The 14914-nt window shown below is 48.1% G+C and overlaps 1 protein-coding gene and 1 long non-coding RNA gene across 3 annotated transcripts in view; one reads left to right on the top strand and one right to left on the bottom strand.

Moving 5' to 3' along the window:
- Positions 1–14914, bottom strand: part of LOC129484401 (uncharacterized) — a 152229-nt gene that overhangs the window by 37786 nt on the left and 99529 nt on the right. The window contains exon 3 of the long non-coding RNA XR_008658431.1: positions 13483–13613. This is a non-coding gene — a long non-coding RNA (uncharacterized lncRNA). The remainder of the gene's footprint in view (positions 1–13482; positions 13614–14914) is intronic.
- PARVA (parvin alpha) overlaps positions 1–14914 on the top strand; it is a 159384-nt gene that overhangs the window by 132657 nt on the left and 11813 nt on the right. For both annotated transcript variants that reach the window (XM_055282390.2, XM_055282389.2), the window contains 6 exons: positions 611–669; positions 3847–3866; positions 5632–5693; positions 6334–6402; positions 9918–10019; positions 10744–10816. In XM_055282390.2, the coding sequence (XP_055138365.1) occupies positions 611–669; positions 3847–3866; positions 5632–5693; positions 6334–6402; positions 9918–10019; positions 10744–10816 (385 nt within the window). The remainder of the gene's footprint in view (positions 1–610; positions 670–3846; positions 3867–5631; positions 5694–6333; positions 6403–9917; positions 10020–10743; positions 10817–14914) is intronic.

Below are 14914 nucleotides of genomic sequence, written 5' to 3'. Positions count from 1 at the left end.
CAAGAAAGAGGATAAGTTGATGGGAGAAGGGTGGATAGATGGATGGATGGATGAGTTTCTAACATGCTTAACCTTTTCTCAGAGAATAAGCTAGTCACCTGAGTGAGGACTTACTACTTATTTAAAAGCTCCCATATTTATCAGTTAAAAAAAAAAAAAACCCTCTGCTTCTTGTCTGAATTCCCTGAGTTGGCCTCAGTTCCTCCACCCAGCCCCCCAGTTAAATGTGTTTCTCGGCTTCCCTCTGTGGCCCCAGCTGGAGGGCAGACACACCCTGGCCTTCATTTCCATTTGGTTTATTGTGGATTACTCCAGGAGGCAAACAGTTTGCTTCCAGCAGAATGTCTTCCAATAAAGAAAGGAAAGATTCACCATCCAAGAAACAGCCTACTTGTTTGGACTAAACACTAATTGCACTTGCGTCCTAATGGTTCAGTCCGGTCCCAGAAAATCAGGACCTCCTTTCACTTCCAGCATTATCTTATCTCGGGTGCATTTCTTAAACACCAGTAACTTTCTCATTATCAGGAATGCTCATCAGTGTTTCTGTATTTTTCTAAAGCATAGTTTTCTCTTCTCTTCCCAACCCCTTTCCCCACCCCCATTTCAGAAACGAGAAGGAATCCTCCAGTCTCGGCAAATCCAAGAGGAAATAACTGGTAACACAGAGTATGTCAACACCATTGTTGCCAGCGATTCTGTAATGGAACACAGATGTTTCTCCGAAATTCATCCATTTGCTGATATTTAGTTTTCATTTATTGGGATTGCAGGAGGGATTAGACTTCAGCCAATGATTATAGTTTAGCCTTTTCCATGCATTCAAAACATGCCTCTCAATGCTTAAGGTACAAACTTGGGTGGGGAAGTAGGGAGAGGGAATTAGCAGTGATTGAAAAATTCTAATTTTGTGCCACTCCAGGAAAAAGTGTGCCCAAAAAAAGCCAACCCAGCATGAAATCATCATGCCATAAACACTGGGTTGAATTTAAATTGTTAACCTTCAAAAGGACGTTTTTCTTCCTTTTCTGAATCTGATTTGGTCATGTGCCATGACCCAGAAAGCCTCTCTACCTTAGATTTGTCTTTTGGTTTGGGGTGGTTTTTCTTCTCATTTATTTTTAGAAATTGGGATATCAGAACCTATCAAAATTTTGCCATGGGGAACAGGAGTTTTCTCCTCAAGCAGAAAAAAATTGATAGTGTGGGGTGAGTTTGTGATCCCGAGAACTGAGCCCTGGCCCCACGCAAAGTCAGGCAGTTAGCTTTCAGCATCCCCTGCTCCCCAGACTTTTCTCTGAGTCCCCCTTGAACAAGAGCAGCATAGTGCAAAGAGCAAAGGCTGCTAAACCAACCCAACTTGAGTTCAAATCCAGGCTCTGCCACTTACTCACCAGGTGAGTCCCTTAACCTCTCTGACCTCAGTTTCTCCACGCAGAGAGGTAGGAAGGATTTATTGTGGTCACAACTGTGACTTCGTTCCCTTGCCCTCTGTAGCTGCTGTTCCAGCTTTTCTCCAGCACAGCTGACCCGTACCTGCCAAGCCCATCCAGTCTCTAGGAGGTTCCTGCCCTCTCCCCAGCCATGGCTGACAGGAGTCCAGGGCACTGCCCGTCTAGATCACATTGTGTACATGGCTTAACAAGGACTAAGGGGCGTGGGCATTCCAGGCCAAGACTAGGGGCCAGAGATGTAAAGTGGCCTTTCCCAAGATGCCCTGTTTATGGCCTATGGAGACCCCATCAAGCAGCCTCCGTATCACCTCAGAGGCCAGTCTTGGTAGCTGAAGGGTCAGCCGATCTATAGGGCACACCTTGGCCTTGGTTCTGTGAGGGATGGGAGGAGCCAGGCCTGTTGGGAAAGGAGAATTCCTCACTGTCCCACCGCCCACCACCCCTCCCCTATGCTGGGCTTGCCTGTGCCCACTATTTCACCTCTGGGAAAGAAGACGACAGAGCAGAGAGGAGCATGGCCTGGGAGAAACTCCCAAACCAGAGAGTGTGAAGTTTCAGATTACTGAACAATCTCTCGGATGCATGTTATGCTTTCTATGGCCCCTCTCTCTGCCACAAAGACATAAACATGGATGCAATGTCCTAATAATGACAACACAGTACAATTTATGGGGCACTTTCCTATCTATTGATGTTGATAGTAAACACATGAAGCCATGATTACACCCCCTAAAACCCCACAGCCCAAGGGTGAGGAAGGAGACTGTGCCCTTGGTTTATCCAGCACTTAACTCCAAGTTCATTATTCTTTCCAGTGCACTACTTGCAAGTGCTCACTTAGTGGGTGACAGGTGTGCTGATGGATAAACCAATATAATAATCATTATGAGAACCAAAAGTGTATTTGGAAAAAAGTGTTTTGAGCGTTTACTACGTACTAGGAATTATGCTAAAATATTTCTAGATATTAAATCATTTAATAATCACAATATCCGATTGAAGTATTTACCATAATCATCTTCATTTTAGAGATGAGAGACCTAGCGCCCAGAAAGGTTCATTGGCTTGCCCAAGGTCACTGTATGAGTTTGTTTTCACGCTTCTGATAAAGACATACCCGAAACTGGGAACGAAAAAAGGTTTAATTGGACTTACAGTTCCACATGGCTGGAGAGGCGTCAGAATCATGGTAGGAGGCAAAAGGCTCTTCTTTTTTTTTTTTTTTTTTTTTTTTTGAGAAGGAGTCTCGCTCTTTCACCCAGGCTGGAGTGCAGTGGCGTGATCTCGGCTCACTGCAGGCTCCGTCCCCGGGGTTCATGCCATTCTCCTGCCTCAGCCTCCCGCGTAGCTGGGACTACAGGCGCCCACCACCTCGCCCGGCTAATTTTTTTGTATTTTTAGTAGAGACGGGGTTTCACCGTGTTAGCCAGGATGGTCTCGATCTCCTGACCTCGTGATCCGCCCGCCTCGGCCTCCCAAAGTGCTGGGATTACAGGCGTGAGCCACCGCGCCCAGCCACAAAAGGCTCTTCTTACATGGTGGTGGCAGGAGAAAAATGAGGAAGAAGCAAAAGAGGAAACCCTAATAAACCCATCAGATCTCATGAGAATTATTCATTATCATGAGAATAGTATGGGAAAGACCAGCCCCCATGATTCAATTACCTCCCCCTGGGTCCCTCCCACAACACGTGGGAATTCTGGGAGATACAGTTCAAGTTGAGATTTGGGTAGGGACACAGCCAAACCATATCAGTCACACAGCAAAAAAATCACTTAGTGCAATTTAAACCTCAATGATCTGTCTTTAAAGCTTGTGCTCTTGATACTATGCTGCTTCTCTGCTATGAGTGTGGTTCCAGTTCCTGCACTCTTTGAGAAAACCTACCCTGGGTCAATGGCAGGTGCATCTTGGTGGGTACTACAGGGTGGACAGGAGAGAGACAAAGCTGACCTGCCCACAGCAACCTAGGCAGTAAAATTCTGCATTGAGGGGTTGCTTGAGCTCACCCATAAGAATCCTAAGATTTTCTGGTTGGAAATCTTCAGCCCCTGAGTCCAATGTTCTTTAACTGCAAGCAATAATATGATTTTATTTAAGGCAAAAAGTGATCCTTTAGGCATCACTATGCCAGGCTTTGCATTACACTACTATATGGGTGTAACAGATGGGGGAAAAATGGGTGGTAATGTGGTAAAGTCTCAATAACTGGAGGCCGTGCAGAATAAAATGCCAGTGGAAGGAGGCTTTTTGAGCTCCTCAGCCAAGGGCAGGTGGGTGGCAGGCAGCATGGGGTGGGCTTCCAGCAGTGGTGGAGTGTCCTTTCAGAGGACTGGCCTCTTGTAAGGGACAAGAGAAGAGTCACACTATTTTATTTCTCTTTTTCCTCCAGGGCTCTTTCCGGGAGGCATGGTAAGTCACATAAGATTGTCCTCTGGCACTGGTGGCTGCACTGGGGCTTTAGTTAATTCTGCAGCAGCTGGGAAGAACAGGCTCTCAGCTTGTCACCTGGATATATGTCTTCACCAGCCTGGGTGACATGGCCAATTGGGTTGGGAGGGACAGCTTACTGGCGGGAAGAAGACTACCTACACCTGCACAGTCATCTTGAAAGTTAGCAGGCCGTTGACCTTGCCATTTATGAAGCACTTTTGTAGCTATTGATGTTCACAGTAAACACATGAAGCCACGATTACACCCCCTGGGACCCCTCAGCCCAAGGGTGAAGGAGGAGATTATGATCTTGGTTTATCAAGCACTTAACTCCAAGTTTATTATTCTTTCCAGTGCACTACTTGCAAGTGCTTATTTAGTGGGTGATAGGTGTGCAGATGGATAAACCAATATAACAATCAAAAAGAACCATAAATGTCCTCAGAAAAAAATGTTTTGAGCATTTACTATGTCCTAGGAAGTATGCTAAAATATTTCTAGATATTAAATCATCTAATGCTCATAACATCCCACTGAAATATTTACTGTAATTATCCTCATTTTAGAGATGAGAGACCTGTAGCCCAGAAGGATTCATTAGCTTGCCCGAGGCTTCTGGATAGGTCCTGGGCATTTTCAGGGCAGTTTTGCTCTAATTGTCTCATGGAAATAAAGGAAGACATGCATGAACACAAGGACTGTCCCCTCTCCCCACTGTCCTTCTAGAGACTGTCTTCCCTTTCTTCCCTCATCACAGCTCTTATCTCTTCCATTTATCACGACTGGGTTTGTTTGTTTATGAAGTCCATGAATGTTAGGGATCACCATCCCCTTCCTGGTCGTCTCAGATTTACCCACTGGTGCCAGAGTTGGAAAAGGCAGGCCTCAGGGCCTCGCACCCTCCCAGCCCCAGGTTCACCTTGGAGACCCTTCTCCTTTCCTGAGTCAGATCCCTTCCACTGTGTCACCTCTTGGTTCTGAGAACACGGAGGCTCCAGCAAGGAGAATCCCTGCAGGCAGCATGGCTTTGCTATTTTCTATGATCCTGATATTTACTGTGGGTAATATTTTGAAATATTTCAATCATGCTAAAAATTATTCACTTCAGGAGAACATGACAGAGTTTACAGAGCACGCACATGCTTGTTCTCACCCTTCATCCTCATGACAAACCTGAGGGAGGGTTATTTTTAAAATGACATTTTATAGAAGAGTAAACTAAGGTACAAAGGGTTGAAGTGGCCTAGATCACTTAAGAGGAAGAGTTCATATACCATCCTGGAGCTCCCTGGCTCCCAGCCCTCTTCTCTGTGCCTTCTGCCAGCTTGTTTGTCATGGGTCTCCTGTTTTTGAAAATTGGGGGATGAAATGATTTAATATTTGGATAACATTCTCCCTCTACAGAGGTTCAGAAACACCTAAACAATGGCTAAGTCAGGATATAATGGAATACAATGAAGGGAAATGACTAATCCTGGGTCACACTACCTAAGAGAGCCCTGAGCCTGCCCCAATCCAATAATGTACACGTGCATGGACACAGACACAGGCTCCCAGGGTGAGAATCACCCCAAATCTTAGCCCCAGATCACATTCCAGAGTTCCTAGCACAGTCTGTATCCCAGAGGCTTCCCGTCGGTAGTTGACCTTGTAACCTAGAGAGGCGCGTGGCTCTGGGGTCCGAGGTGGGCTTCCCTGCCAGGAATCGGCCCTGTGCTCCACATTGTGTTTCCCTCTTTTTCAGAACGTGATGCCTTTGACACCTTGTTCGACCATGCCCCAGACAAGCTGAATGTGGTGAAAAAGGTGGGAAAGGGGTGCCTGGGATGGAGAGAGGGAAGCGAGATGCAACAGAACATTGGGAAAACCCATCCCTGCAGCTTGCGAGCTTCCTGCCAGAACTGGTGGCATCACCTAACCTCTGCACACACGGGGCTTTCCCCCTTGCCATCCATGTACCTGTCTGTTCCTCACTGGATGTTGCACCCGGGCCTTTTCCCCTCCATCACCATGAGCAGCCTGTCTTCCCACTCAGGCTAACCCCAGCAATCTCAGCATTCCCCGCTCCTCACAGAATTCCCTGTCTCCCTGGCCTAGGCACCTGTGCCAAAGAAGGGACAGGAAGGAGAGAGCCAGTGGAATCATTTTATCACATTTCCCCCACCCAGACACTCAGTGGCTCAGACACTCCACCTATCATTCTGCCTCTTGGGACCTCCTTGTTCCTTACACACCCTGAGTTGTATGGGACTGCAAAGTCGAACCTGTGGCCCTCCCTGTGCACTCAAGGGCCTTTGCAGAGAGAGCTCCTGGGCCCGGGGCTCTTGGCTGGTCCTGATCCCCTGCTTTCACCCTCACCCTCGCCCTCACGGGAGTCACGGAGCAGCTGCAGGCTCCTGCACTAATGCGAGTCCCCAGCTCAGGGCCTGCTTTGCTTCTCTTTTAGACACTCATCACTTTCGTGAACAAGCACCTGAATAAACTGAACCTGGAGGTCACAGAACTGGAAACCCAGGTGGGTGACAGACCCCAGCACAGGCAGAGGCAGGGCCCTGCCCTACAGCCCCTGTTCGAAGTGGCCCACCACACTTGGCCAGGGGAGCTTCCCCAGCTGAAGGGGATGAGGGCATGGGAATCTGTCCTACTCTGAGGGGTGGACTGAGTCTCTGTGGATTTTTTCCAACTTTTTATTGTGAAAATTACAAGAATGAATACTCATATACTCTTCACTGGGATGCACCGATTGTTAATATTTGGCCACACCTCTCTCTCTTTCTCTGCACCCCTAAATGCTTGAGCATATGTCTCTCAAGAACAAGCACATTCTCTTACGTAACCACAACACAATTATCAAAGGCAGGCAGTTTTAACATAATACATTAATCTGTTTAGATTGAATCATATGAAATTGCTGACATTCGACTGTTTTTGTTTTTTTGTTTTCTGTTTTTTGAGATAGAGTTTCACTCTTGTTGCCCAGGCTGGAGTGCAGTGGCAAGATCTCGGCTCACTGCAACCTCCGCCTCCCAGGTTCAAGCGATTCTCCTGCCTCAGCCTGCCAAGTAGCTGGGATTACAGGCATGCGCCACCATGCCCAGCTAATTTTTTGTAGAGACGGGGTTTCACCATGTTGGTCAGGCGGGTCTCAAACTCCTGACCTCAGGTGATCCACCCACCTTGGCCTCCCAAAGTGCTGGGATTATAGGCATGAGCCACCGTGCCCGGCCGACTGTTTTTAACCTACTAAAATGGCAACATCATGTGGTTGGAGAAAACACTCTGTTCAGATTTTGCCAGTTGTCCAGTTTGCTCACATGCTGCATTTACTTGTCACGTCTCTTTAGTCTCTTTTTAACATAGAACAACTCCTCGGCCTTTCTTGTCGTGGCATTGACACTTTTTGAAGTGTTCAGGCCAGTTGGTTTATAGACCGTCTTTTCTTCGCATATTAGATTCAGGTCATGCATTTTCATTAACAGCACTCCCCAAGCAAGGCTGTGTTCTTCCCGGGGCATCCGAGGAGGAGGCACTCTGTCCATTAGTTCCACTGCTAGTGATAACTTGGATTATTTGGTTAGGGTGGTGTTCACCAGATTTCCCTATTATAAAGTTATTTTTCCTCTCTTTATACTTAACTAATCTTTATTGGGGAGATATTTTGAGCCTGATGAATCCTGTTTCCCCACCTCCTTTCATTCTTGGTGAGCTTCTGCCTTATACTTCTCTTTCAATCATCTGGGTACCTCCCTTTATTTTAAAGGCAAATGCCAGTTTGTCGCTGAGCTCCACCTGAGTGTGTCTAGACTGTGTGAAATGAGCTTCATGTACTCTTGTAGGAAATAAGGAACGTTCTGGAAAAGTGACGCTTCCTTAAGTGAGCTAGAATGGGCCCTGGAATGATCAGCTCCGTTTTCAAGGGCAGGGAGTGCTATGACAGGGGTCACTGCCAAGCACTTTGGGTCTCTACAGTTTTATCTACTATTCCTACCAAGTCAGTGGAACCAGCCATGGGAGGTGAGGAGCAGTCTAAGCCTGGCACTCAGAGCTGTGAATGACCCCAACCCTAACCCAAGGTCACCCCTGAGCTCACAGATTGGATTCTTTTATGCCTAACTCCTTCTCACCACAGCTTGAATGAAGCCCAGTTGCTCAGCTCCCACCAGAAGGGCCTTGATTTTGACAGACTCTGGGGTCTGCTCTCCCGTGTCCACCTAGGGTGAGTCATGCTCAGGCCGTTCCCACCTGAGTCGCAGGCCTGATGGATGGAAGCTGGGAGGAGCTACCCTTTTGTTTTTGAGACAGGGTTTTACTCCTGTCATGCAGGCTAGAGTGCAGTGGCACGATCACGGCTTACTGCATCCTCAACTTCCCAGGCTCAGGTGATCCTCCCACCCCAGTCTCCTGAGCAGCTGGGACTACAGGCATGCACCACCATACCAGGTTAATTTTTTTGTATTTTTAGTACAGACAGGGTTTCACCATGTTGCCCAGGCCAGTCTTGAACTCCTGAGCTCAAGCGATCCACCCACCTCAGCCTCCCAAAGTGCTGCGATTACAGGCATGAGCCACCTTACTCGGCCAGGAGCTGCCTTTAAGGCAAGCCCAAGCTCAGGGTCTTATGCCCTTAATGACGGCTGAGCCACAGGCTGGCCAGCTGGCTACCTAGAAAGCTCTCTGAGCAGACTCAGGGCTCCTAAGGTGATTCCAAGAAATGTGGCCTTCTGTAAACCCCAGCAGCTATATACACTCATAAACATTTGGTGGCCCAGCCTCCTTTGAAAGGGTTCTAGAATGTCGAATATGCACCTGACCTCTATGTCTTTGCCAGGCCATCCCCCCTACCTGGAACCCCTACTCCTCCCAAGGTCCGTCATCCCCGGCCTCCACAAGCCTGCCCTGAGCGCTCAGTGTATGCTCACTTCACCCAGCCCTGAGCAGAAGACCAGCAGCCTCCGCACTTAGCCGAGGGACTGTCCTGTCCCTTGGGCCTGGTTTTCCAACCAATCTGGGCTCTTCTGCCTAGGAAGGGACCGGGCTGCGAGCCTCTTGCCAGGGTCCTCAGCACATACTTCTGCTTTTGCCAGCAAGAGCAAGTCAGTCATGTCCTGATTGCTTTGTTGTTTTCCCAGACAGTAATAGCAATATTTAATATTTATTCAATGCTACATGCCCAGCAGTTTACAGGCCCTCTCTGCAGGACTCTGGCTTAGTCCTCACAATAACCCTGTGACGTAGATACTATTCTATTACCATCCCTGTTTCACAGATAAGACATATGAGTACAGAGAAGTGACATAACTTGCCCAAGGCATATAGCTAGTAGGTGAGAGAGCTGAATTTGCACCTGGGAGGCCTGGCCCCATAGCCCACATTCATAACAGCTGCACTCTGCTGCTGTAATTCTGAAGAGAGATGGGAGAAAGAATGCCCAGGCCTGTGTGACACTAGTCCTTTCTCTGTTCAGAAAGCACAGATCACCCCAGGAGCCTCATGCAATTCACCTTGGACACCACCTCCCCCTCCTCCCTCTGCCCCACTCTAGCCGATCCTGCTCATCCTCAGCTCTCCACTCAGGCTCTGGCCCCTCCAGAAGACTCCTCTGATGCCTTCAGTGCTTGTGGGCAACCTTTCTCAGCCTCACTTAGGCCAGCGAGCTTCCTTCCATCAGAGTAGCTGTGCCTTGCCCCTACACCAGTTTCCCTATTGGACTGTGCACTCCTCCAGGGCAGGAGCCACACTGACCCCCACCCATGCTCTGGTCCCCATGCCTAGACCAGGAGTTGGTACACAACCTCTGTTCAGTAAATGCTGGGTCAGCTGAGATCAGGGCCTGGGCTTGTGGCTCCTGTGCCAGCCAGACGTGGGGCAGAGCAGACCTCCTTGTCTCGGGCCACTGCCCCTACCCCCCAGCTAGCAGCCTGCCTGGGGTGGTAGGCTTCAGGTGGCATAGCACAGAAGTTGATGGGCCCCCTGGATGGGGATTGGCTGGGAAGCTCAGGGGCCAGAACCATCACCTGGCTCTTCCTCCAGTTTGCAGATGGGGTGTACCTGGTGCTGCTCATGGGGCTCCTGGAGGGCTACTTTGTGCCCCTGCACAGCTTCTTCCTGACCCCGGACAGCTTTGAACAGAAGGTAAGGAGAAGGGACATCAAGGGAGGCCCCCTAGCCCACATCCCCGACTCATGTGCCCACACCCATGCTGGGGCTATCCAGAAAAAAAGGCAGAAGCTTCCCCTCTGCTCAAGGTCTTCAGTGCCTGGAGGTGGGACCCATTATAAGACCTGAGCTGGGAAGGAGCTACCTGCAGACCACTGGGCATCCCTGACTGCCTTTCCCTTCCCCTGAAGCCTGGCCCTGGTCCCCTGCCCTGTGTTCCTGTCAAGTGCCCCAGCCCAGCCTCCTCTCTTCCCAGAGGTGACAAGGAAAGTGACTGTGAAGCTGGTCAGACCTGAGGCTCATGCTTAGCCTGGTTCTGATGGCCTCTCGTAGGCTGCCACATCCTGCTCGCTACACAAAGGCATTTGGTCCACAGCAGAAAGCCTGCTCTGCCTGTTGAACATGTCCTGCCATCTGATTCTTCCAGACGTGTGCACTGACACCCCCAATTTGAAGTCCTGGCAGTTTACACAGGAACACAGTAGGATATGAAGGGAGTTTTGTGCTTCTCCAACAGCAAGCTAGGATCAGCTAGCTCACGCTCCAGGTGGCCTGCCCATTTTGGTAGCCATATTTATCTTTGACATTAGTTGAGCCTCTGTCCCTCTGGCTACAGTGCTGGGCTCCTTCACTTCCCAGGGCCAGGTCCCGGGGCTCCTGGGTGTGCAATGGTACATGCTGTCTGCATCTCTCTTGCCAGGTCTTGAATGTCTCCTTTGCCTTTGAGCTCATGCAAGATGGAGGGTTGGAAAAGCCAAAACCACGGCCAGAAGGTACTTTGCTCTTTCCTGGGTTTGTGACAACAGAGTGAGACCCTCTCCCTGCACATGAGTACTCAGATTTTGTAGCAGAGGGAAGCATTTTCTGAAGCCTTCATTGCTGGGGAAGGTGGGACTTGGTGCAGCTGCTCAGTCCCAGAGACCCTTTGTGAGCTGCCAGCTGCACAGCCAGGGGAAGAAAAGAATCTGAAATCCCACACATGCCATGCATGAGATCGCGGGGATCAAGGCCCGAGCAGAAGTGCTGCTGCAGGAACTGCCCTGTGCCCAATTTCCAGGTTTTCCTGTCCCTGCACAGGGTGCTGACCTGCCAAAGAGCTGTGTCCCCGCCAGTTGGGGTGAAGGTGCAGCGCAGCCAGTTCTGGGCTGAGCAAAACTGCTTCTCTCCTGACAGATGCGGAGCTCTGCCTGCTCAGACTCTGTCTGAGGACAGGCCGTGATTTGTGGGGTTTGGGTTGTAAATATAAGTCTGAGGGGAAATGCAGAAGGAACAAGTGCTCCTGCAGCCCTTGCATACTCATGCTAGGAGTGCACACGTGCATTCGTGAGCAGAGGAGGCACATTTCTCTTAGTAGTCTTGGTACGGATGTTTGCTTTCTGCCCCTTACTGACTGAAGTATTCCATTTCACCAGAGCTGGCGAGTCACCACTGAGTTGCAGATAATCTTCTGCATATGTCCCCTGGAAACATTGAGAATGCCATCTGTGGCCCTTTTGCTTGCACTTTTCTGGTAGTTTACAGGCAAGTGGATGAGTAGGAATGGTGGGTTTTCATGCCCCCTTCCTGCCTCTGAGCTCCTCTATCCAGACCCCCACCTAGTGGGGGCCATGCCCTGGTCTAGTGGGCTTGAGACCCTGTAGACAATGATATAACAAGAGAGGTAAGACCTTCCTGAACCTCAAGGCATGTGCAGCCAACCAGGGAAGAGAAAAGTTGCAGCCAGTTAGCAAAATGAAACGACAGTCATGGGAACTGTTATGAAAGAGGTACAAGGAAGAGGCTGTGAGGACTGAGGAGGTGATACCACTTCTGTCTTGGAGGAGGAACAGTTTGATGGAGATGGTGACAGTGGGGCTGAACCATAAGGACCAGGTAGGGCTTTGGTGTATGGAGACTGGAAGAGAAGTATGCGCATGCCAGACAGAATGACAGCATGAGCAAAAGTCCCCCCTGGGGAAGAATGGGGATCCTGTCTCATGACTCCTGCCAGACTCGTTATCTATTGACTCTAGCCAACAAAGGTCAACTCCTGTTCTCATTTATTACCACCTTGTCCTAAGCCTCTGGTCAACTGAGACCTGGGGGAGGGCCTCTAGCAAGGCTGGTGTCCCCTGGGGCTCTCTCTTTGGCAAGGCCACTCCAGCCTTCTTAATGCCATTAGGAATGGACTTGTCTTGTTCTGTGGGCAGATGATCAGCACCCTGCTTCTGGGAGGACAGACACAGTGAGAAAGTTCTGACCATCATTTTGCTTCCATTTTCTTGAACCGCTTAATATGAAACTTCCTGGTTACAGATTGGAAGTACTTCTGATATTTTAGAATTGGGATCTTTCTTTCCCTTGGGACAGATGATTTTCCCAATATAAATCAATCTATAGGAATATTTTTGAATATAGGTGATATTTTTATGCAATTATTAAGTTGCTGAATATGAAACTAACTGACCGATGTGGATGGAAAAACACGTGTTTTATTTGTTATGACACAGGGCATTATGCCCGTGCTGCAAATTTCCAGTACGTAAAGGGGAATGGAAATAGCATTTTATGAAACTGTACTTTGAAAGAAGTGAATCCCAGCATTCCGCCTGGTTTTTATGCTTCTACCTGGAAAGTGAGAGTTGGAAGTAAATGATGCAGACATTTCAAAGGGTGCCAATGTGGGTAATTCTTTGAGGGCATTTCAAAATCAAACTGGTTGTGGTGGAGGCATTTTTCATGGCAACATGTTTTTAAGGTCAGGAAAATGCATTCTCCACTGTGCTGTTGTGCCTCTCCAAAGCTCTGTTGTGCCTTGAAATCCCCTAGAAACTGGGTTTGTATCTGAGATGACTTGCTGCCCAGGCTTCATGACCCTTTAGTGCCTGAGTTAGTGTAAGCCAAGGGTTAGCATCAAGTTCATAACCAGTGGAGCAGTTGAAATAATGGCCACGCGTGGAAGCTCACACCTGTAATCCCAACACTTTGGGAGGCCAAGGTGGGCAGACGGCTTGAGCTCAGGAGTTTGAGACCAGCCTGGGCAACATAGTGAGACCCCATCTGTACAAAAAATACAAAAAAATTAGCCAGGTGTATTGGTGCATGCCTGTGGTCCCAGCTCCTCAGGAGGCTGAGGTGGAAGGGATCGCTTGAGCCTGGGAGGCGGAAGTTGCACCACTGCACTCCAGCCTGGGCAACAAAGTGAGATCCTATCTCAAAGAAAAGTAAAAAGGAAAGAAAAAGAAATATTGTCATGCAGCTGGCAGCTTTTTATTTAGGGCATTGTGCCACATGTCTTCAAATTTACATGTCCACCCTGTTATCACCTTTCAAGTAGACTCATCATCAATTATGGTTAAGACTCCAGAATAACAGGCAGGCAGGGACTCAGAAGACATCTAGTACCAGGCAGGATTGAAGTCTGTAGGACTAAATATCCAAAATTTAAGGAGTCTCATACCTGGGACCAGATGGCAAGCAATGCTGAAAAACCAAGCAGGTGATGGCAGCTTAGTTCCAGGAGATCACTTCATTTGGGGAAGACTTGGTCAGTGGCTGATAACATGGAAAATGTTCAACTCCCCCATTCCCCTAGGAGATAGTGTACAGAAGCCAACAGTGACAAACATTTAAAACTCTAATCATACCAAATGTTAGCAAGGATGTAGAACAACAGAAACTGCTGGTATTCTAAATTGCTAGAACCATTTTATTTTTATTCAGTCCTTATTTAGCTGAAAGTAGAAAACAGTTTGTTCTCATCTAACATAGTTGAAGATTTGTAATATGCTATAAAATAATGGGGTCTCCATCCCTGGCCAAAAACGTCCAGGTCCTAATCCTCAGTACCTGTTCATGTGTTATCTTACGTGGCAAAAGGGACTTTGCAGATGTGATTAAATTTAGGGTCTTGAGAGGATGACATTATCTAGGTGGTCCCAATGTCATCACAGGGATCCTTATTATAAGTCGAAGAGGGAGACAGGAGTGTGAGGGTGATGCAGCATAAGAAAGGCTCACCCAACCATTGCTGGCTTTAGGGATGGAAGAGGGTTATGAGCCAGAGAATGCAGGCAACCCCAGAGGGTTAGAACATGAGTAACTGCCTTATGGCCACCTAACTTATTCCATCCCCCACTTGGAAAGAACAAGTGTAAAGATCTCCATTCGAGCCTCCAGAAAAAAATGCAGCTGTGCTGACACTGTGATTTTATCTCAGTGAGATGGATTTGGGGCTTTTGATTTCTAGAATTCAGAGATAATACATTTATGTTGTTTTTAGGCCACCAAATGTGTGCTAATTTACTACAGCAGTAATAGGAAGTTAGCACACTCCTTGACTTAGCAATTCCATTCATAGGTATGTATGTCCATATACCAGGAGACAAGCCCAATAATACCCATGATAGCATAGGCTGGAGTGTACATCCCAGTAGACTAGCTACATAAATTGGAGCATATTCATATCATGGATTATAATACAACCATGACAATAAAAAGACTGAACTGAGAAGTCAGGGGAGGAACTTCTAGTTACTGTAGTCTGAAGAGATCAGTGACTATTCTCTGCTAAAAAGCAAGTGTAAAACTGGACAAAAATGATCAAAACAATGATTTTGAAGCACTGAAAATCTACCAGAGGTAGACAACAAATCAAGAAGATTTTTTTTTTTTTTTTTTTTTTTTTCCTGAGACGGAGTCTCGCTCTCCAGGCTGGAGTGCAATGGCACAGTCTCAGCTCACTGGAACCTTCCCCTCCCAGGTTCAAGGGATTCTCCTGCCTCAGCCTCCTAAGTAGCTGGGATTACAGGCTGCCACCACCACACCCGGCTAATTTTTGTATTTTTAGTAAAGACAGGGTTTCACCATGTTGGCCAGGCTGGTCTTGAACT

This window comes from Symphalangus syndactylus, chromosome 6 (genome assembly GCF_028878055.3).
Source record: "Symphalangus syndactylus isolate Jambi chromosome 6, NHGRI_mSymSyn1-v2.1_pri, whole genome shotgun sequence".
NCBI lineage: Eukaryota > Metazoa > Chordata > Mammalia > Primates > Hylobatidae > Symphalangus > Symphalangus syndactylus.
Note: the sequence above shows the minus strand (reverse complement) of the source record. Positions and strands in the feature narration are given on the sequence as shown.